This window comes from Euleptes europaea, chromosome 10 (assembly GCF_029931775.1).
Source record: "Euleptes europaea isolate rEulEur1 chromosome 10, rEulEur1.hap1, whole genome shotgun sequence".
NCBI lineage: Eukaryota > Metazoa > Chordata > Lepidosauria > Squamata > Sphaerodactylidae > Euleptes > Euleptes europaea.
This window is the reverse complement of record NC_079321.1, coordinates 47,378,559-47,402,942: the sequence shown is the minus strand read 5'-3', so window position 1 is coordinate 47,402,942 and position 24,384 is coordinate 47,378,559. Positions and strand designations below refer to the sequence as shown.

At 40.8% G+C, this 24,384-nt stretch overlaps 1 protein-coding gene across 1 annotated transcript in view; it reads right to left on the bottom strand.

Moving 5' to 3' along the window:
* Window positions 1-24,384, bottom strand: part of CD109 (CD109 molecule) — a 95,301-nt gene that overhangs the window by 48,354 nt on the left and 22,563 nt on the right. Inside the window, exons 5-18 of the mRNA XM_056856180.1 lie at window positions 23,986-24,111; window positions 22,013-22,052; window positions 19,572-19,656; window positions 16,367-16,463; window positions 15,050-15,179; window positions 12,277-12,386; window positions 9,371-9,550; window positions 7,902-8,003; window positions 7,739-7,801; window positions 4,840-5,022; window positions 4,431-4,583; window positions 3,173-3,247; window positions 878-941; window positions 511-661 (exon numbers count right to left, since the gene is read on the bottom strand). Coding sequence (XP_056712158.1) covers window positions 511-661; window positions 878-941; window positions 3,173-3,247; window positions 4,431-4,583; window positions 4,840-5,022; window positions 7,739-7,801; window positions 7,902-8,003; window positions 9,371-9,550; window positions 12,277-12,386; window positions 15,050-15,179; window positions 16,367-16,463; window positions 19,572-19,656; window positions 22,013-22,052; window positions 23,986-24,111 — 1,559 coding nt within the window. The remainder of the gene's footprint in view (window positions 1-510; window positions 662-877; window positions 942-3,172; window positions 3,248-4,430; window positions 4,584-4,839; window positions 5,023-7,738; window positions 7,802-7,901; window positions 8,004-9,370; window positions 9,551-12,276; window positions 12,387-15,049; window positions 15,180-16,366; window positions 16,464-19,571; window positions 19,657-22,012; window positions 22,053-23,985; window positions 24,112-24,384) is intronic.

Here is a 24,384-nt window from a genome sequence, read left to right as displayed (position 1 = left end):
AGGAACTCCATACCTTTAAAAATATACCCTATATGTATACAATCTGTACACGTAGGTGCTCTGACTGATGAGGCACCTCTGCTTTTGGCTGGGTTCTCAATTACATAATCCTCCTTCATCTCCATGTATTCACTGTTTCCAGATATGAATCATATGAATAACCTGTGGTGGTAGAAAATGCCGTCGAGTCACAGCTGACTTATGGCAACCCTGTAGGGTTTTCAAGGCAAGATGTTCAGAGGTGGTTTGACATTGCATTGGTCACCCAGCAGGCTTAATGTGGAGTGGGAGATCAAACCCGGTTCTCCAGATTAGAGTCTGCGTTCTTAAGCACTACACTGTGCTGGCTCTCTATGAATAACCTAGTGATAGAAAATAACCTAGTGATAGAAAATTCTTCACTGATCAATGCACAAATGTTAATAATGCAAAAATGGAAAACTGCTCCATGGTATGTTAAAAATTCCGCTGTAAAGAAATGTGAAGAAAACCCTTCCATTCTCCTGTTACCTTGGTGTGATTTCATACCAAATCCAAGTCTCTGGAAAATTTGTTCTTACATGAGGATTACCAAAATCAGCAGACACTGATATGGGCTCCAGATGGTTCGTAGATTCTTCATGTGCAAACTGATAATCGAGAGCATCATACTCCGCTTCATCTAGGAAAACAAGAATATTACCAGTAATTTTGTGATATTTTTATAACCAACCAAAATAAATTGTATGACCAAAATAGACTGTACAGTAAAAAGTACAGGCAAAATACTGAAAATATATACATTGCATCATACATCATAAACCACGTCACTCTCTTTCTTTACAACCAACAGCTCATGAACTATGTACAATGTATTAGATAATCTGTCATTACTTACAGAAAATCAGGGGGTCATGGCGTCGTGGAAGGCTGGCATCAGTCAATACCCAGAGGTTACATTTCTGAATACCATACATAAAAAGATATTTCAATTAAAATATACAACATATAAATACATTAAAACATATAACATAGGTACACTTTTTATCCTCACAATATTTTATTAATTTAATATATTTTATATGTTATAAACGAAGATGTTTTAACTTAGAAGGAAAAACCAATACAAACAGTGGGGCATGAGGAGAGAAGCCTTCAGTAGCCATAATGACTGAGCAGTCTTCTGCCGCATTGCATCTGAAAATATGTTTATGCTAATGAATTTGGTTTTGAACTTACCTACTGAATCAAGATTAAGACTTGCATAGCAAAACTTTTTTTACATGTTGGGGACCTGCAGAGACTCGCAGGGAGGAATCTCATTTCCCACTCCCTCTCTCCCTGTTGCTCTTCCTCTTTACCTCCCACTAGCAGTGCCTGCACCCTCTCCCCTTTCCTTTTGTCTGCCCCCTGCCACCTACCTGTCCTTTTCTGTTTCTCACCCTGGGTCAAAGGTCGTTTATGCATGAGAGTTTAACCTGAGGTTCGTTGCTCACTGTACGCACACTTTCCTGTTGCAAATCTATGCACCAGCGGTCTCCAAGCTCAAATCAGGAAGCATTTGAGTCCCAGCCCCTTGAAAAGCTGCTTTGTAATTGGCTGTAGTGCTTACTGTGAGAGAAAAGTCCCATTCCCCCACAGAAACCCAACTGCCATGTTAAAAAGCATTTTAACAACAGAAAAAACACTGAGTTTTCTAAAAGGAACGGGGGAAGAAACCCAAGCCTCTTTTTTAAAATCCTTTCTTCTGCTCAGGAAGAGCTCCGAGGAAGCAGAAAGCATTTGAAGTGCTGCTCTGTAATTAGTGCTGTCTGTGAGAGAAAGGGCACTTCCCCAAGCTTCCATGTCCTGCACTTTGCATATGCATGGGGATTTCACCTGGGCTGATCTCAGAAGAGATAAAAGAATCAGGTTAATAGATAAACGGGAAGTCCCAGGATTTGTGAGAGCTGGCCATGACATCATCTCTAATGGACTGAAAACACATGCATAACTCCAAGGAACAACCGAGACAGACCAGGGGCGAACGTGAGTGAAAGTACCCATGTATAAATGACCAAAGTTGACCCTGCCTTGGTGTGGTAATGTAACCAAACTTAACCTGGGTTTGGTTCAGCACACTCATCTGTCACACACACCATAAAGCAAAGAAGGCTTTATTAAAGAAATTCAAGAAAAGTTTTTAAAAACAACACATATAGTTCAGTGCCAGTTCAAATGCACAGAAAATAATAAAGCTAAACTGGCTACCTACTTACTCAGTTACTACAGCAAAGATGTTGGTTTCTTATAGCTAAAGCATGGCATTCCACAGCATGCAGCAGTAGTTTTCAAGCAGCCCAGACAGAGTAAGGGGAGGAAAACAAGAAATGCAAAGGGGGAAAGGGGTGTCTTCTCCCATCACAGACTATACTTTAAAGAAAAAATTGTCCATAACCTTCTGACCATCCTCAACCAATCACAGTGCTGTCTCCACAGAATATTCTGGACAGGAGTAGGCTGCCCCCTCCTTTACCAGATTCACAGCTAAACTGTGTGAGCTAATTAACAGGCTTGACCAGTAACCGTCAACTGATGGGGTAGCTGACCCCTGCAAACAAGTCAGAGTGCAGTGGAATGAAAGTTTAGCTGGAATTTTCCTCTAAAATGGTCTCTCTCTTGACACCCTAGCAGCCTCTGCCCCCATCCATCTTTTCTTTCCCATACCCTCATCTTCAGCATTCCAATTTTTTGTTCCTCCTCCATCTTTTCCATCCCTTCTTCTTATATCTTACCTTTTTTTAGTTTGTCTCTTTTCCTCCACTCTGCTGACACTAACCCATGCTTGGAATCCTTAGCAATGTTGGCTGGGATTGCCTAGCAACCTCCAAAATGACCACTGAGATCTTACAACATAAGTCTTATGAGATCTTGGTGGCATTCTTTCTTAAATTTTAGACTCTTTAACCAAATTTAGACCTCCTTTTTTACATTATATATTTTCTGCAAACATGGGACTTTCCCCAGGCTTAAAGAAAAATCCCCCTATCTCTACATGGCCCCATTTTGCAGTGTTTTTGAAGTGCATTCTGAGGCCATTGTTCAGAATTAAAATATAAAGAGAACTTAACATTTTTTAATTTTCATTTGAACACCAAAACATTGTGAGGTGGGAGGGCAGGGTGAAAACAATGTATACCTTTTAGAACTGTACCTGAAAGACATTGTAGGAACTTTGGGCTTCGTTGTCATAGTGTGCTGTATTATACAGACTTAGTTCATGATATATCTAAAAGGGGAGAAATCCACTGTAAATATTTTGAAAACCTTTAAAAAGTAATAATAGCTTATTAATAATTCAATATACAAAAATCCTGGAAAGTGAAAAAGCATGAAATACAAAAAAAGTTTCAAAACAGTAAAGGTAAAAGGTAAAGGTCCCCTGTGCAAGCACCGGGTCATTCCTGACCCATGGGGTGACGTCACATCCTGACGTTTCCAACACAGACTTTGTTTGCGGGGTGGTTTGCTAGTGCCTTCCCCAGTCATCTTCCCTTTACCCCCAGCAAGCTGGGTACTCATTTGACCGACCTCAGAAGGATGGAAGGCTGAGTCAACCTTGAGCCGGCTACCTGAAACCAACTTCCGTCGGGATCAAACTCAGGTTGTGAGCAGTACCTGCCCCGCTTGCATAGCTGCTGGATGCTGGAATCTCCCACCAAAGGTGTCCTTGCCATCATATCCATGGGCCTTGCTGTGCCGGGCCACCAATCCTTCTCCTTCCTGTTTGCGTCACAACCTCTGCTTTGGTTTGTAGCGCCTGTGCCTTTAAAAGGGCTTGTCGGCAGGGGCTGGGAGTGTTCCAGAACTGCAGCGGCCAGCCAAATATCCCACACTCTACAGGTGTCTGAGGTACTGCTCCCTGTGCCTGCTGCCTGGCAACTGGCTACTCTGCCCACCCGTCTCAGCTACAGCACTGGAGCCTTGTGCCACTTTTCCATGGTTACTAGGGACTTGTGAGCAGCCCTCAAGGTTGAGCTACCCACCACTCATTTTTATTATTGATAACAGTTGGAGAAATTAATTCAATTAATACTGTGTACATTTTAAGGGAGGGAAAGCCTTTCCCCGAGTTATTACCAAAGCTTCTTATTCAATTTAACCTGTTCAGTAAATTTTGTTCCAAAACCAAAGGCATCTAAGTTCATGATGCTGCTCTTTCAGAATCGAAAAGGAATAGTAATTGTTCTAAGCATGTCTGCTGACTTCCCATATGTTCTTCTTGCATATTTGTAAATATAAAGAAATCTCCACTGTACTCTCTCCCTCTCTTTTGTCACAATGCAACTGCTAACTTAAAATGGCCTTCTCAGAAATCCCTTTGGCTATGGTGAGAGGAAACACCTTTTTAACCATATGCTATTTACACAGCTTCAAAGATTATTTCACAAGAAAATTTCTATTAGACTTACAGCATCTTCTGAGATATCACTTCTTTTTCCAATCAGCTTTGTACTTTTGTCCACAACTAAAAGGCCAATGGTTGTTTTAAGTTCAGTGACATTGATTTTGAGGGTAATGTTTTCAGAAGGTTTAGCTTTATTTTTACTCCAATACATGTTAATCTGCAGGTTAAAACACTGTGTTAGTTTGCATTCTGCAGTTGGTGATTTGAAACGGCTGATTACTTTCAAACAGGCTGTTACCCAAGAAACAAACAAAAAATACCCATGTGTTGCCTTCACAGATGAACATCCTGGCAGGCTATAAAATCTTTAGGAACAAACTATAATGTAAGAGACTTGTTTTGGAACCAGAAATGAGTTAGTTAGCGATTTGGATTGCAGCTTGTAAAGTATTCTGTAAAATCTAAATGCTTACCTGGTTTTTAAAAGCAGGATGTACAGGAACATTTAGAGCATCATTTATTATTTCCCCACTATCACTCACATAGTAGGCAATTATGCAGGCCATTGGGGCCCAAGAATTTTCTGGTGTTAAAGTGAAGGTTGAGGACTGCAGCTCAGTTTTGCCCGCAACTACAATTTGTTCTTTGGACACCACCTGAGTGAAAAAAATATCAAGTTGGTTAAGCTACCTAGAAGCTGAGTTGCAGTTAAAATTAAACTGCAATTGCTTCTTTAAACAAAAAGCTTTTTTTTTTTCAAATAAAGTGCTGAAAGCTTTGATTAGCTTTTTGTATAGAAGGAAATTTGCTTTATAGGCAACCTAGAAATTAATAGCACTGGTACAATATAGATATCAAGTGGCTAATGTTGTCTCAACTGAGGAAAAGGGAATAGCAGGAAAGAATACAATAAAAAAGAAAATAATAATAAATTCTAATATGACTAATAATAGATTACAATGAGAGACTAATTAAGCTTTCGTAATTTGAAATCTGTAGAGTTGATAATTTTGTTTTAGAAAATATTTGGTTTCGGTTTGTCAGTATGAAAGGGAATACAAAAATATTAAAAGTGGCCTTTCCTTCTAATCACTCCTAACTCTGATTGGGAGGTGGGGGAAATCATATAAAACAGCAGAGCATCATATAAAACAGCAGAACAAAGACCAACATTTCTTTCTATCCATTTTACCAATCAGGATGCAAAATGTATGGGGGAGGGGAGAAGCCCACTTTAAAAATCACAAGAAACACTGGAATAGAGGCCATTTCTAGTGAAGACTACAGAAAACTAAATAAGCTTTACAGTATTCATTTTAGTAACATAAATCTACCAGGACACTGAAATCATCCACTGACAAAACTCAGCTTTATGAGCCACCCTTTTAGCAGGTGGTGACAAGTGGCAGGTCCTTTCCAGTGCTGCCCCTAACTTATGGACTCTGGCAACTCTCTTTGGCCCCATCCCTGGCAATGTTCACAGAGGCAGTGAAACACCATTTGTTTCCATCTAACCTTTTGTTGTATCTGGAGCGTCTACTTCTCCTTGCCTTTTTTACGCATTAACGGGATTTGACTCAGCTTTAAACTTTGTATGGTTTAATCTACCGAGAGGACTTAGCTACTGAGAAGAAGTGGCCTCTATTCCAGCGTTTCTTATGATTTTTAGAGTGGGCTTCTCCCCTCCCCCATAAGTTTTGCGTCCTGATGGATAAAATGGATAGAAAGAAATGTTGGTCTTTGCTCTGCTGTTTTATACGATGGGCGATTCTATTAATGTCTGTTATTACATACTTGATGTTCTGTAAGCTGCCCAGAAGATCAAAAGGTAGGATATAAATGTTTTAAATAAATAAGACGTTCTTTGTGTGTTTCTTTTAATATCAGTGATTTCCGCATGGGAAGGGCTTGTGTGGTTTTCTCATTGCTGGTGAGGCTGCTGATAAAGCCCACTGGAAAGGGGCTTCCACATGGCAGGTCTCCCCACAGCTTCCCTGCCCCAGTAGCAGCCGCCACCCTTCTCTGGGCCACCGGGGCATTTGCAATTGTTTTTAAAAAAATCTGTACTAGATATATTGATACACCACTACAGCAATAGGTATAACAGGTTCTCTGAATTCCCAGCTTTCCTTTTTATTAAAAAAAAAAAAGTCTCTATCCCCCTCCATGGTGAAAAATAAGTCTCTATCTCCTTCCATTATAAAGAGAATCCTTTCCCCTTAAAGCTCTACAAGGGAAGAAGATAGAGACTTACTTTTTAAGATAGAAGCTGGAAATTCAGAAAACCTGTTACACATATTGTTATAACAGTATATTGATATATCAATATGCTAGTGCTGATTTTTCTTTAAAATAACACCTCCCTTGGTGGAGGAGGGAAGAAATGGGGACAACATGGACAGGAGTTAGGGAAAATAGCTTGAGAAGGTTTGAGAAAGATCAGAGAAAAACCAGGGAAACCACAAAAGGAGCAGGAATGCACCACAATGCTGTGAAGAAGCGGGGGGGGGGATACTTCTCAACAGCATCGAACCTGGGGCAGACAACCCATGCGGAAATGGCCATCGTCTCAATGTTTTAAGCATTACAAAAGAAATTTCTTTTGTATGAAATTTTGTATGAAATTTCTGCTTAACTCAAATGATAGTAAATGTGCTCTATGAATCCCAGAAGTTGTTCTGCTGAAAAAGTAATGGGAGCTATCTATTGGCAACCCAGCGGCAACATTTCACTTCAATAACATATGTAGAAAGGAAGCATAAGCATGTCTCCTGAAGTAAATAAAACGAACAGAGCAAAGGTTTCCAACAGCACCCATTTCAGCTGGGTCTTCTAACAGAACTTAATTATTTCATCTACTGGTGGTGATGCTTCAGTATGGTGACTGGTCATCTGAATCCTCTAATACGTTACAGACGAGTAGTGAGATTGTCAGCCACCCACCATACATTCAATACATAAGTTCAGCACAGAAGTCATCATTTTTCAGGTTGCAATGAGGCATAACTTAACCAGGAGCTTTTTGACATGTGACCAGTCAATCACTTCTAATGGCTGTCTCACATTAGCTTGACAGACGAAATGATGGAGGGGAGAAGAACCAACATATCAAAGAAAAAGATCTTTTATCTATCACTGGGTACTATACATAAAGTGTGCTTGCTCTTGAATTCTTGGGTGGGAGCTAAGCATATTTGAAAAAAATAAAAATAATACAGTATTTTATCTAAAAACTACTAAATAAATATTTCCCCTTTAGAATGACATCTCTTTCTTAGCATCAAGCTTTTTTAGTATCTTGTCATGCTGTTTTTCTTTGTTTGTACTGAAAAACTTTAAAAACAAATGCAAAATAATTCAGATATTATCTACCATATAGCTGATCTCTGTTACGGGCCTGTTGCTTTTAACGCTCAGCTCCAAAGGTGTCCCAACCTAGAAAAACAATGTAACTTGAATAAATATGTCAATGATGGTGTAATGTGTTTGCTACTGAATTTAAGAAACCGATGAATAACTAGTGAATATAGGATACCTTTACATCTTGACTATTCTTTTTAATTACGAGGTAAGTTGAACTGGGAGAGTAGAATACATCATTTATGACTATAGAAGTCTGACCATCAAGAAATTTGGCCTGTAAAAAAAAACATCCAAGAAGTTTGTGAATAAAATGATACAAACTCATGAAGCTACATAAATATTTAAAGGACTTCACTGGGAAGCAACTCGGTATGTTCCTTGCCTTTTTTTGCCATCAAGTCACAGCTGACTTATGGCAACCCCTAGGGTTTTCAAGGCAAGAGACATTTGGAGGAGATTTGCCATTTCCTGCTTCCACGTCACCCTGGTATTCCTTGGAGGTCTCCTTTCTAAATACTAGCCAGGGTCAGGGCTGAGAGTGGGTGACTGGCCCAAGGTCACCCAGCAAACTTCCATGGCATGAGTGAAGATTCGAACCTGGGAACGACACCTTAACCACTACACCACTCTGGCTCTCTACTTCCCTTCCTTGCCCACTTAAAAGTCATATAATAAGCAGCATGCTGCATTCTAGTATCAGCTCATCAATTCTTCTAGATTAGTATCATCTTATCTGATTGACAGAAGCTCTCTGGGGCTTTAGTGAGGAGTCTTTCCCTGGACAGCTACTACATTTCCTTTTAGGTGGAGAGGCCAGGGATTGAATCTGGGACTGTCTGCATATCAGCAGGTTCTCTATGACTGAGCTATGACTAAGGGCACATTCCTGATGGGGGAGGCAAATCAGCTTAGGAGGCAGTGTGTGCCCCTTATGCCGGTGTCTGTGCCACTTGTGCCATCTAAACTGGCATGAATGCCAGTGTAGGTGCACTTACACTGGCCCCCCAGGACTGAGGCAGCAGCGTAGCCCGCGGACACTGGCTGGGCCTCATGCCGGCTTCCTCCCAGCGCAAGTCCTCATGCCGGCGTCCCAGGTGTTTCCAGGGCATTCCAGAGGGCGGAGCTGTGGTTAGGCAGCTTCCTAACCCCTTCCAGCCCGGGATCACCCCCATAAGCAACAGTGGTGTTGTGCCACCTTTTCGTTGGCACCGCATCCCTGTTTTTAATGGGGCTTTCCCCTCTTTTCCTGGTTTTTATTTAAAAATAGCCCTTTTTCCCCCCACTGCAGTGGTGAAACCTCTTTGGAGGTACAGCGCTATAGCCACGGCCACGCCATCCCTGGCCACTGCAGCTCTCAGGAATGAGCTGTCTATCACCTGAAGAACACAACCAATAAAAGAAATTCACAGGAGTGATGGGCACAACCCACAAGATGTTTTTGACCTCTTCCTGTTCATTTCAATGGTGCTGCTCCAGAACCTCCTAAACTAGGTTGCTCCTATATAGTTTAGCTATCTCACAACACACATTGTTAACAGGGTTTGCATACTATGCAGAGTTACTCTAGTCTAAGCCCAATGAACTCCTCGGAGGACTGATTCTTTGAATCTACTTGGAGAAAAAGTAATAGGAAATACCTACCTTAACTTTCAATGATGTTGTATTAACCAGAACTGGAAATTCAATCTGAATCATTCCATTTTCGGGGACAGAGTAGTTAAGGTTCTGTTCTCTCTGAAATTCATGTCTGACAGAGATTGTGACATTATTCTTTCGGTCATCAGAGCTCAATGGATTGTTGTCAGCTCTTGTTACTTTCAGCTGAAAATGAGGGGGGGGGAGCACATTCATAAATTAAACCAAAAACTGCATTAAAAATTAAAACATTAACATGCTTTTTGAGAATACAACACCAATAACAAGATTTATACTATACTCGTGTTTTTGAAATGCCAACAGGATATTCAGCATTTACAGCTTATAACTGTGAATGTGCAACATCCTGACAAACTCTTCTGTTGCCTCATGGCAGATAATGCGCAACGTGCAATTCTAACAAGAGTTTAACATTTTGTTTCAACTGGGCCTGCTCAGAATTTATGCATTTCTACAACCTGCAGCCAAAACTGAAACAGAGCAATCCTAACAGTGATGTCCCTATAATTCCACGGAACTCAATGGACTTAGAAGGGTGTAGTGCTATTCAGGGCAGCACTGTCAGTTGCCCTTAATGGGGAACATACAGCTTTTTGTGGACTGTGTGATCAACTACTAATCCAATGTTTATTTTCTGCCAATCTACAGAAGAATGCAGTTTCATTTAAGCTTTAAACCAACCTCACGCAACCTTGGCCAGTGTGAAGAAGAGGAGTTGGTTTTTATATGCCGACTTTCTCTGCCCCTTAAGGGAGAATCAAATCGGCTTACAATCACCTTCTCTTCCCCTCCCTCACAACACACACCCTCTGAGGTAGGTGGAGCTGAGAGAGTGTGACTAGCCCAAGGTCATCCAGCTGGCTTCATGTGGAGGAGTGGGAAAACAAATCCAGTTCACCAGATAAGCCTCCGCTGCTCATGTGGAGGAATGGGGAATCAAACCCGGTTCTCCAGATCAGACTCCACCGCTCCAAACCACCGCTCTTAACCACTGCACCATGCTAACCATGTTAACATCAGATCCACAGAAAACCAGTGACAGTCCTCACTAGATATCTTTGCTACCAACTTAATAATAATTAAGAGGCTTAATAATAATTCCATCTCCCCAGAGAATCCAGGACAGTATGGTTTTATCTGTTCATGGGTCCAGTCTCCGGATTTAAGTATCCTTAGATTTGGCCAACTTGGCTATTAGAAGACTGATGTTATGCCTCAATACTGCTGTCACTGCTTTGTTCCAAACTGACATTTCATGAGGTTACTGAGCACTCACTGTTGGGAGATCACTAGGCTGTTTCACTTAACCTGAAAAATGCCCGGGTTTGGCGGTTGCCAGGTGGCAGAACAGAGGAAACCATGTGGGGAACTCATGACAGGAGGAAGTAGGGTGCCCTTCACAAGCCTTTTCAGGTTCCCCACTGTGCAACTGGACCTGCCATGGCAACCAGCACCATGCACCTAGGCCATAGTTTTCCTAGATAGAGGGTAGCAACAGTAATGTAGGGCAGAAAACTGAAGATGGGAAGATAAAGGTATGTTGGCTTGTGGATCGGAAGGAGAGGAGGCAGCAAAGGGGGAGGCTATGGGGGCTTTCAAGGATGGGAAAAAGTAAACAGGGTGGGAGAGGGAAATTCACCCCAGAAGTCCTTGCAGGTTCCCGCTTATATGACATCTAATAGCAGTAGGGTATTTCACCATGCCGATCAAAATAGTTGCCCAACAGGATCACCCAGAGCTAAGGCAGGTATTTCTGCAAACAAAGAGGAAATCCCTCTATGTTGAAAAAATGTGGGGTGGGGGGATCAAAGCAATATCTGCACATGCACAGATGTGACAACAAACTTGTTTCTCACAAAAACACCTCACAAGAACTCAGGAAACATAGTGGGCTTCTTAGACCTGAAAGAACAGATAGCGTGAGGTAAAGAAAATGGAAGCAGAGACAGCAACCACATTGAAGTGAAAGGGTTAGAGCAGCAGGAGTGGGAGGCAGGAGTGGGAGGCAGGAGAGAAGACTGAAGTGGAGGGAGGAAATGGGGGACAAGGAAGAGGTGGAACTAGGGAGGCAGGTGGAGGAAAAGATGGAACCATCAGGGTCAGTGGGCCAAGGAAGAGAACAAGGGATAGGGTTGTTCAAGCAGCCACATTCAACAAACCAGAAAAGGTTGAAGAAAAACAATTACACACACACACAAATCAAATCTACTATTCAGGATGACTGGTTGGGCTTGCTCCAATAAGTTGCATCTGGAGAATGTTTACCTGTGGCAGACAGCAGTCAAAACATATTTGATCTTCCATGGTTATTAATGATAGTATTTTGTAGGTTATAGATATTTTGTTTATGTATTAAATGGTATTTAACTTGTGTATAATCTACTTATTCTGAATAGTAGATTTGATGTGTGTGTATGTATCTTTTCCCCCTTCAGCCTTTTCTGGTTTGGTGGTTGGTTTGTTCTCCCTTTTTTGTGCGAATCCTCTCACAGCTGTCCTCAGCCACACGGTACAAACAATCTCAGCTTTGCAAGCACCCTGGGGCACACTAAAAACAATCTGAAACATTTTTTTCATGTGTTCCCATTGTAGATTTCTGCTGTAGATACAACCACAGAAATCTTGGATTTTTAATTTAAAAAATTGTTTTGCTAACTATACATTCATTTAAAGTTATGGCAAAAATGAAACCTGCTGCAGATACTCTAACTTTCCAAGATCAAAAATCCTACTGAGGTCCAAAGTAAGGTTTTCATGTTTTTATAAGATTACTTCAAGCTATTTCAAGAACATACATATGTCTCTGTGCTGTGTACTTCATTCTCCCAGTATTCTTTATCCAACAGCTGTATTTATAAGGCAAATAGTAACAACACAGAAAAAAAACTCACCATGGCTATGAAAGTCAGAGAAGGCTTCAGAACGTTTGGATACTCAGAAAATTCTAATATGTAGTCATAGAACTTTGGAAATATAGTGGTACTTGCATTTTGAGAGATTCCTGTTCATTAAAATATTTAGACATGTTTTAAAAACAAGTGTATAATCAGTGGTTCCCAAGACTAACAAAAAAGTTCATATTCCAGACATCAACTGCTGTTGCTAACAATCTCAATAAGAGCCCTGAACATTTAGACATCCTTCCTTATATATAGCAATGATTTTAAACCTTTCAACCTTTCCAGACCACTGACCACAAGCCCCACTGAGCTGCAAAGCTGGAAGAAGGTGAGAGATATGAGTATCAAGAGTCATCACTATCAAGGCCAGGACTGAAGGCAGCAGACCAAGAAAGCTGAAGACAGGGAACACAAACAAAGCACCAGGTTCAGACTATTGACCATGCGTCACTGTTCTGCTGCTCATCTCAACATATTTGCAAAGAGAAGAGAGAGGCATATGGAACCTTAGTCTCTGTGCATGTGCACTAGCAGAAAGGTAGCAGTGCATGTTCACTTCTGAAAGGCGGCAGACAAATAATGGCAGCTCTTGCAGGGGGTTGCAATCCAATGGTGTTCTGCAACCCACCTGAGGGTCCTGGCCCATGGGTTAAAGACCACTGCTTTAAGTTAGAGAAAGAAATATCACACTGAGAAATTTCAGGAGTTCCACAAACTCCTCAGTTCTTTGCTTCATTGTTAGTAACTTATTTTAATAGCACAAAAGATCATTCCTGTTATCCTAAAAAAATAATTAATTTTAATGTACAAATTATCTGAGATAAATGGAAATCTGTTTGTAGATCAATGGAAATATGTTTGAATACATGTATTCAATCAGCAGCGCATATGAAGGATTCTTCTACAAAACCTTATACCAGGGTCTCCAACCTTTTTGAACCTGCAAGCACCTTAGGAATTCTGACACAGCGTGGTGGATGGAGCCACAAAACAGATGCCACAGAAGAGCTGCTGAAGGTAGAGCAAGCCATAAAATGGCTGCTGCAGCTTACCTTCAATCACACTGTGAAGATCCTTGTGCTGTGGTAGCCCGCAGGTACCACCACACTGGGGACCCCTGCCTTATACCAATGGTACACACTGGATTAAAACTTTTTTAAATTCTGTCATTGGTATTCTAAGAGAGAAATCTGTCAGGTACAGCTTTACTGATATTTGGTAGGACTGGACATCAATAAAATCATATTGAAACAAAGTAATAGTAATGATTACAAATATCATTGGCATTTTCTTGAACTGGATTAGTTGAGATATGCCGTATTGCTTCCTTGTACTACAAATTCAGTGGACAATTTTCTAATAGGACCACGTATTACTTTGCCTAAGAACTGGAAAAAGCACAAACTGCTATTTAAGGCCCAACTAGAAAATAAATGTGGCCTGACCTGCAGTCACACGTAGGTTTGAAGTGCAAAGGTTCCCACATACTGCAGGGCCCAAATCAGCTCAGGGGAACAGCAGAAGGAGGGGTTTCAACCTTCCCTCCCGCACCATTTTGCCAAGCCAAATGGCTGCAGGGGGGCCCTATTTGCCCCATTGCGGGACTCCATGTGCCCTGACTATAGGACAAGCAGCCTCACAGTGGGGCAACCAAGGCTGTTTTGGCTCAGGAAGACAGTGCAGAAGGGAAGGCTGGAACCCTTCCTTACCCATGCATCGCACTCCCAAGCAGGATTCTGAGGTGAGGGACTTATAAAAGGAACTGAACCAGAAGGCCAAGAAAACTACAGTTCCCATCAACCTCAGGAGAAATGAGGGCTGAAGAAGATTGGGAACTGCAGTTGCAAGAGGAATAGCCTTGAAGGCCTTATACTGGGTTTAATGAGCTCTTCCTCCTGCTGGCTACTTCCATACTTTTTCATAAAAGAATGTCTTGTTGACTGGCAAGGAAGAGAAGCTGGCAAATAACCCCTGTGTGTGTGTGTGTGTGTGTGTGTGTGTGTGTGTGACTTGCCTGAGGTTTTTTCAGGCTTCAACTATGAGGGCTAAAAATAAACTCTCAGTGGAGACATGTGCAAAAAGTAATTGTTTTTTCAAGTCAAGCTGGGGAGGTCACTCATCACTAACTGGAAATCATTACACGTGGATTCTAAATCTCACCTGAATCTTCTGTCTTTGTTGTAAGCCATATGTTTCCCAAAAACTAATTTTAAAATGAAAGATATGCTGTATTTTTGTGACAAGTGTAATTCTGTGCCCAAGTTAGGGTACAGCATAACTGCTTGACAGATTGAAGCCAAATCTGCATAACGTTAATAAGCAGATACCACCTAAAACAAAACATCACTTTTGCAGTGTAATGCTTGGCAAATGGTGACTGTGTGTGTTTTCACATGGAGGTTTCCCTGTAGTTTGTATGCTGACCTGCAGCGGTTTTTCTCTTAACTTCCTCACATCTTCATTTTCCACTGAGTTTTCATTCTGTTGTTTCAAAGATGGTTGAGAAAGCACAAAAAAATACCAAGGAAAAAAGAAAGAGACCCCCCAAAAAATGAAAATGAGGATGTGAGGAAGCTTGGAGAACACTATTGCAGATTGGCACCCAAACCATGTGATTGTGATGATACAAAAAAAGACAGTCCACTGCAGATGGAAATCATTTGCTCTTCACACAACCAGCCTGCATTGTTTCTTGCACTCTTTTGTTATGAGATTCAACAGTAACTATCATTCCTTAAAGGAAAGTCCATATTAAACAACGTGCCTGTAGGTGATTCTGTAACCACAGCGATAATTTCTATAGGCGGTCCATAGTGTGAGTTCCATTCCCCTTCTGAGAAAGTTATAGCCTGCATCTCTTGATTGTCAAGTGTGAAGTTCACAGATCCATTAATCTGAAATCAGGAAAAATGACAATGATTAGTTTATTTATCTTTTGAAAAGAATACCTTAAACGGAAAATCAGGACAGACCATACTTGTTGTTATTGCACTTCAAGGAAAGGTGGCAGTCATTATTAATAGTGCACATTAACAAGAGACAATCCCACAAAGACTAACAAAATTTGTTCTAACGAACTTATGTGAGTCAGAGTTCACTTCATAAAAAAGCTTACACTGGGATAAATTTTGTTAAGTCTTTAAAGTGCCTCTAAGCTCCTGTTTTATTTTGGAGAAAATGAGACTTCTTTCCTGTCACCAGAGGGGTAAGAAAGGCAGCTACTGACAAAGAGTCAAGGAGCGGGAGAAGTGGCAACTTGCAAATCACATGTGGGTTTGGTGTTTTAGATCCAAAGAACTGTGCAAAGGGATAGGGATAAGGTGGCAGAAAGAAATAAAAATAAAAGGATAAGGATCCAGTAATCACAGGAAGCATAACTGATAGGGGTTGGCAAAAAATAGAGGGAATGGGTTAGAGGAGGCCTGCACAATTTGTGACATGTCAAACTGAACACATCTGCCAGATACTTTGACAGCCCCGCTGCTTTCACAGTCCCAAGGAAGGAAGAGGAGGAGGAAAAGAGTTGGTTTTTATATGCCGACTTTCTCTACCACTTAAGGAAAAATCAAACCAGCTTACAATCACCTTCCCTTCCTCTTCCCACAACAGACACCCTGTGAGGTAGGTGAGGCTGAGAGAGCTGTGACTAGCCCAAGGTCACCCAGCTGGCTTCGTGTGTAGGAGTGGGGAAACGAATCCAGATCACCAGATTAGCCTCCGCTGCTCATGTGGAGGAGTGGGGAATCAAACCTGATTCTCCAGATCAGACTCCACCGCTCCAAACCACTGCTCTTAACCACTACACAACGCTTCATTAAGCCACTGCTAAGTTTTTATATAGTTTGTGAGCTGCATTCAGTGGTAATACGTTGTGTAGACCAGGAAGCAACAGAGGCAGACGAAAAGCTAGGAAGAGACTAGGGTGGTCTATGAAAGGATTTTTTTTTTTAAATGATGGATATTTTTGGAACTCGCTTGAGTGAGAGAAGTACTCTTGTAAGGAGAAGGCAAATTTATCTTGTCACCAAGAAATCCTCAGTGGTCTCCAAATACAAAAGAACAGGTGCTTAAAACAACTCACCATCAATACTTTAGTGATATTTTTGTTACGGTCCCAGTAAGATGAAGAAAAACAAGTGATAGCTACTTTCCCTTTCACCGGCTTTCCATAAGTATACCTGAAACAGTCAGATAAATTCATTATTTGGGGGCATTCCATTTGTAAAGGTAAGTTAAACCAATATCGTAAACCAACAGGAATCCATTTGCCTTTAACATAATTACTGTACATGATAACTTTAGAAAATAATGTTAGGAACATCCTATTTCTAGCTCTGGCAATATTGCAAACCACACTTAATCAGTGCAGCAGCTGTCTACTAGTCTAAAAATTACATCAACTCTCCTTTTTTATTACAAAGTAACTAGCACAGAATCCATGAATCCATATAATATAGCTGGAGGATACAAGCAACATTAAACAGTTATTGGATTTTTAAACTGCTACTGGGTGATGTATCTACACTTTTAAAGACTCTGCGCAAAGATCTGGCTAGTACACCTCCTATCCCATTCACTACTGGATCGATTTACCCTACTGCCCTTTTCCTACCTGCTTTAGAGCAAACTTTGGGACTATCCAGACAAGGGTAATTTTGCCCTGGTGAAGGATTATTCCCCAGTTACCTAATTGTGGGATTATAGAGATGGTTCTACACATCATTTAATACAGTGTTACATCCCCATTCAAGTCTGCAAATTTCTATCACACAACAAAAATCCTGTGTTTATTTATTTGTAAACTCTATTTCCTGCAATAGGACTAAATTGTTTCATTCGATGCTGAAACTGATCATTTAGTTAATTATGTTCTGATTTTCTTCCTCCCTTGCTCCACATCCCCAAGGTTCACAAAGTCCTTGCCAGCTGCAGAATCCTCTCATCCTGGCAACAGGATAAAGCAATGGAATGTTCTGATTGCTTTCCCCACCCCAAGTACAAAAGGAACACAGACACACAACTCAATGCCTGCTGCTTCCTCCCCCTGCTACAGAACAGAAGCCAAGCGTCAAACCAGCCATTTCCTCTACATTCTCTTCTAACACTCAGAGCCTTTAGAAACAGCAACTCCAAGCTTATACTTTCTCCTCCATAAGGAAACTGTTCTTAACTGAATATTCTTTGGTCTTGTCTCTCCAATGCCTCAGGAACACCAACATTATTTTACTCCCAAGTGGCAAACTTTCAGGCCAGTACATAAATATTGCCCTGGCCTCTCTATATGCAGTGTTTGCCGAGTGTGTTGATAAAAGTATTTTGTAGGAGGTAGTCCTCAAGTATTCCTAAAAAATCTTCTAGCCTACCATCAAGAGAACAGGGGTACTGTATTGAGTGGGGACTTTTCCTGCCAAAAATACATGAGTGCCCACTTGAGCCCCCAAAAGTATATTAGTGCCCCAAAGCACCACAGTGTGGAAGATTTCAGAGGGCATTTAGAGCAGATTTTGCTGTGTGTTTTAAAATCTGTAAATGGATTTTTATCTTTTGTGTTCTGCAGCTTGTAGTTGCACTGTTAGCTGTCTTGTGTCCAAGGAAACAAGGTGGGATAAAAATGAACAAATAAAATAATGCCCAGCTCTGTTCCTGCCCCTAATCAGTCATTTCCACATGTAGGTTGTTACTTGAGATCCTAGCATTCTTGCTCTCTATTGCGGCACTGGAAGCACTATTTAACTGTAGTACTCCTTACTTTTGAAAACAAATAAAATATGAGCTTCCCCACCCTCTTTCTGGACAGTCGCAGGGCTTTGGGGAAAGGGACCATGTCGCAGAATATTTTTAAAAAGCAGTGCAACCAGGAAAGGACAGGGCACTACCAACATCACCTGCTCAACCACTTCACCTGCAAGGTGCATCAACCGTACATTGCCATTCCACACTAAGGTTAGTGCTGCAATTCCATTTGAAGGGACACAAAAATCACAACAAACCAAAGATCAAACAAGAAGACAATTTACAACTGATTACCGCTGATTGTTCACAATGTCCTATGCACTCTCCAGAATAAATGAGTACATGAATAATGGCCATAACATAGAAAATAGGCCTTTACAGTGCAGCCCTAAGCAAAGTTACACCTTTCTAAATCCAGTGATGTCAACCGGCTTAGAAGGGACTAGCTCTGCTCAGGAGGTCTCTGTGAGAGTTGCTAACTACGTCAGGTGGGGGAGGGGAGAGCATCTCCCACACTCTCAACTCTTTTTTACATTTTTAAAATTGTGACAATATTATTATCAACAATGTGGAAAGAGAAGGACTAGATCTGTGTAAAAAAAACACAAAGTTCTACATTTCTTGACATTGCAAGCCCAAACCAAACGTTGTGTGTAACATAGGATTGCTATGGGGATGTGTAGCCAGACTGCAGTTGTGAGTTCCCCCTTGCTCAAATAAAACTAACAATAGTATCTTGCTATTGGCAGCCATAATTTTATCAACTATTAAGAATAACTCGGAACAGGAGAAATAAGAACCTAACAGCACAATCCTAAACAGATTTACACCCTTCTAAATCCACTTACATCAACAGACTGAGAAGGGTATAACTAGTTAGTGGTATACTATAAGTAATGTACATTTATTTTAATAACAAACTGATTTTCTTCCAGATCAAAAGATATTTAAACACAATCTCAATTTCAAATCTTTCTTGGGTGTTTCCATGCTTAGTTTGTTCATCCTTCTACCAGATGAACGGTACCATCCATGCTGATTGTGCAATTCGGTCATGCAGACTAGTAGAAGAAAAGTTGGTTTTTATATGCCGACTTTCTCTACCTTTTAAGGAGAACTAAACCGGTTTACAATCACTTTCACTTTCCGTCCCCCAACAGGCACCTTGTGAGGTAGGTGGGGCTGAGAGAGTTCAGAGAGAACTGTGACTAGCCCAGAGTCACCCAGCAGGCTTCATGTGTAGGAGTGGGGAAACCAACCTGGTTCACCAGATTAAGAGTCCGCTGCTCATGTGGAGGAGTGGGGAATCAAACCTGGTTCTTCAGATCAGAATCCACCACTCTTACCCACTACATCACACTGGGCCTCAGAGAATCAGGGCAGAGCTGCCAGTGTCTTGATGGGACTGGAAGCAGTGGGAGGGTGGGGAGTACTTCTGTGTGGAGATGCCCTCGTGAAAAAAATTTTAGTTTCATACGTACTAAATAAGCATGTTCCACCCTAAACCACAAGGAATTCCTACTCATAAAAGGCAACATGTACTTTTTACTTACTTTGCTGTGACAGCACCAATGAAACTCTCATCTTTTGAAGAGTAAAACAGAGGTGTTGCTAGAATGACTTCAAATTTTGGCAACACTAAAAAAATCAAAAGTTATAGTTGTTTCATAAAAGAAATGGGGTGATAATGACTGCAAAATTATAGGTAGCTTTCACTGTTTAGCTTACATACTGTTGCACTCATGGCTCAGAAGGGCCTTTTGACAGCGAGAGTAGGGTCATAACTAATGTCTGTAAAATTTTAGGTAGCACTCATTGCTTTGTTCATTGTATCCACCATACTGTCACACAGTTTCTCTAATATATCCAGTTGCTTTCATTGTTGTACATATTATATTATTTTACTGTATGTAAAACACTACTCAGATTCTGTAATCCCATTTTATTGCACTGCTGATTCTCTGTTGTTGTTTTTAAATCTGTCTGCCTTGAGTTTCAGTGAGAAAGGTAAAGGAAGTAAATAAATAAATACATAAATAAATAACATTATATGCTTTACACAAATAATATAGTCATAACCAGAGTCATAACATTTCAGTACAACACAAATAATATGTTTATATGTCTGCCAATGTTGCCAACAGGCCTGGAGAAAAATGTCCTGCCCCTTTAATAGAGAATTACTGTGTAGAAATGGACAGTTAAAGCTTTTCATTAAATGGAGGTAAAGAAAATCAAATGGCAAATAACATCCCTTTAGACTCTATCAAAGATACAACATTTTTTTCTTCAGGCAGCTGGCAACTCTAAGACTGCCTACAATGCAAATCCAATGTTCCACACTGCTTTTCCTGTCATGGCCTCTCCCCTCCCCGCCAAAATCCTGGGAACTAGTTTGGTATTGATATTGAAAATCCTGGGAACTACAATTTGGTACGGATATTGAAAAGATCATCATCTTTCCCCCTACACCCACCGTAACAATCTAGAATGACAATTCTCAATTGTTCTCTGGGAAAACAAAATTTCTTTTAAACGAACTGGAAGCTTGGGCCTGCTTTCAGACCCTTATATAACTAAACAATTTGTAGAAGGGTGTAACTCTTTTTAGGATTGCACTGCAAACCCTCTAAACAAGGGATAGGAAATACAATTCCCTTGGGAAATATCGAGCCACAAAACACAGGCACCACTCAGAGAAGCCTTCCTCCCTTTTAGCATCTGAAATTACTGGTTGACAGGTAAGTTTATCAAATGACAGCAACACATAGCCAGGGAGATCGTTGGCAGGGTGGTACTGCCTACCTCTTACAAACTGAAGTCAGGGCTTCAGGGACCCTTTCTTCCGTAACTTACATCAAAACATAACATATATCAAAAACCATTTTCAAACTCATGGTCTAGGAACAAACTACTGAACTAATGCAAGATCAGAGGGGAGAATGCAAATGTATATTAAGGATCAATTACCAGGAGCTCAAGGAAGCACTACTCAGCTATATTTGGCACTGAAGCCTCTTTCCTCTGACTTCTGGACATCCTGCCATATTCTAATTTCAAATACTGTGCCAGAGACTGCTTGCGAAGGAATACAATGACAAATGTAACTTATGTCTTCTTCAATAGTTCCACCCCACCAATATGCAATTACTTTTGCAAACAGGCAGATTGAAAGGAAGGATCTTTACATTTGAGGCTTATAGGGAAAAGTTACTCTTGATGGTGTGTGTGTGTAAAGTGCCATCAAGTCGCAGTCGACTTATGGCGACTCTTGATTAGCAACAGCTTAAAAGAACTCTGGTGACCATGGAAGGCTACATGCTTTTGTATTGCAGCCATTTTTATTACCAAGGTTATCTCAGTGATGTGTGTGTGTGTGTGTGTGTGTGTGTGTGTGTGTAAAGTGCCATCAAGTCGCAGCCGACCTATGGCGACCCCTTTTTTGAGAGGTTTTCATGGCAAGAGACTAACAGAGGTGGTTTGCCAGTGCCTTCCTCTGCATAGCAACCCTGGTATTCCTTGGTGGTCTCCCATCCCAATACTAACCAGGGCTGACCCTGCTTAGCTTCCGAGATCTGACGAGATCAGGCTAGCCTGGGCCATCCAGGTCAGGGCATCTCAGGGATTACTGGCTTCTTAATTCTTAATTTTCTGTTGGGCCTGTTCTTTAGGGGGAAGGTTAAATCCTTTCTTTTAGAAGCAGGAAGGCTCAGTAACTGCTACTATACAACCACAATTTGGACTCATTAGCCAAATGCATAGCAACTGTGCATTAAAAAGTACATTTTGGTTGCCTTAACACACACATTTATCAGACACTTCCCAGACACTTTTCCATATGTCAAATATAGAAATCATGAGGCACATACAAAGCAGATCTTCTGATATTCTACATATTGAACTCATAATAATTAAGACCTTTTTGTAAACTTCATTCATAATTATCATTCAACACCCGAAAAAGGATATTTGTTATCAGACAGGCAATACTCACCATACTCCATCACAGTAAACGTCTGATAATGAGTTTGATCCTATGGGAAAACAAACAAACAAAAAACCCTATAACACATGTTTAATTTCCTGGTTCATTGGGTTGGGCCACGGCAAAAATTCTAGCAACTACTTTTTAAAAAATTAGGCATATGTTGAGCTGCACTGTTTCAAACATGAACATTTTGGGTTTCATAATCACTAACATCAAAAGTTCAAATAACATCAGTATCATTCAAATATCTATGGAACTGACTGTGCCCCAAAATCCTTTCAAAACTTAAAGCTCACAAATTGTGGCATAAGTGTGGGCCGTAGCCCACATTCACAGATACACGAAATGGTTTCCTAAACAGGAGTATAAATGTCCATATATCGATATAAACACAGACAGACACACGTATGAGAAAAAAAGTTTACGAAGTCAGAATCTCATTATTCTCTGTTCCCATGTGTCTGTATACCTACTGAATTAGGAAACCAATTAATGTACCTGAAAAGTACACAAATCTACAAAAGGTTGTGCCATAACTAACTTGCTAGACTTTAAGACATCACAAGACTTTTTGTTGTTTTTTATTACAACAGGCTGGCACTCTTCCCTCTAGACTTTATAATGTAAGTACAAAAATTCCAAAACATTCAGAATTAGTTTTGCCATTTTCCTTCAAAGGGGATTTAAGAATACAAAAAGTAATCTGTCCTATTTATCCCATGTTTGAGAACACTATAATTCATCATATTTAATCCAAATACTGGTACAAAAACACTTCCAAGTTTTTGCATTCATATATTTAGCATGCAGAATATACAGTAGCAAGTATTACGACCAAGTCCCTGCCAATGGTACTAGAGCACAAAAATTAATAAGCTAAAGACACTCAGTCTATTCTAAAGATGATCTCCAAATACCATAGTTAAACACTGGTTTCACTCTGAAATTTTGGTTCTGATTGCATTTCATAAATTTAATAAATTGCATGTTGTTGTTTTTTAATGTCATTAATCAGGAACCATTAAGACAACTGATAAGGCTGCACACATCCGGCTTTTAAGCTTTTATCTCAAGGGGGCAGTTTTCAAGTGGCCACCATAGTCTGAAGGAATACCCGCCAGTGTACTGGACGGCTATATAGACTGGGAAGAGGACACTGAAACAGCACCTTCCTAGCAGTTTGTATTTGTCATAGTTTGTTTTTATGGATTTTGCAAGCTGCCTTGAAAGGCATTTATTGGGGAAAAACAGGATAAAAATCTTTTCAGTCATTAAAAAAAGCAAGTTAGCATCCTGCATGTGTTATTTTAGGTTCCCTAGGTCAAGCCATCAGCCACTGCTATGAGAAATTTGGCTTAGATAAACAAGAGTACCCCAAGGAGCCATTTATTAATACAAACTTGTCATAGAAAAGGTTCATCATCTACTTCATCATTTCAATGTTGGATTTAATATCTTTGAAGTATCGTATTTTTCGCTCCATAGGACGCACCTGACCATAAGACGCACCTAGTTTTTAAAAACTTGTCTTATGGAGCGAATGCGGCTGGGGCATGCGCACCCCGACGGCCAGCTGGGAGGCGGGCGGGGCAGCCCAGAGCCGGCTGGGCGCGTCCCGGGAAGGGGGGCGGTGGGTCTTTAAACTGCTCTGCACTGCCTGCCTAGGTGAGATGAGGCCAGATGAGGTGAACCCCTGAAATTGTGGCAGTGCCCCTGAGACTCAGCTTGCGCTCAGTGTTTCTGGCCAACTACAACCCTCATCTCTCCTTCCCCCCCTTTTTTTGCTGGTATTTTCACAGGCAGATGCGGTCTTTTTGGCACCTTTATCAAAGAGACTACCTACCCCGCATATAAACAGGAGTTCCTCTCTAGCAAAGAGGAACTAACCTGGGAGGCAATTCAAATCGTGAGATTTTATCACCGATTTCACTGATAAAAGTACTGCATTTTCGCGCACAATTCACTTTATTAATACGCACATTTACTTCAACCTGTATCGACCAATCACCCAGCACAGGATATCTGGATATTTTAAACTCCTTGGAAATCTTGCCCAGTTTTCCATTTTCTGCCAGCCACTGTTGAATCAAATTGCGCCGAGGATCCTATAAAGAAATCCATACCATATGTCAAACTGTGGATTTAGTAACATGACAAACGTAAGGAATATCCAAACTGGAGAATTACAGCAACATAGTTTATTAAGAGTATTTCAACAGGTTTCATATAACAGAGTAAATTGCAGTCACGGTAGCTTCAGAAATATGGAATTTGTTCCAGCAGAAGTCATTTGCATAGAAATTTCAGCAGCTCAACCGCTACTGATGCAGGATGATCTAAAATGTATCCCTCTCCTTGTTCATGCTCAAATCAGTTTC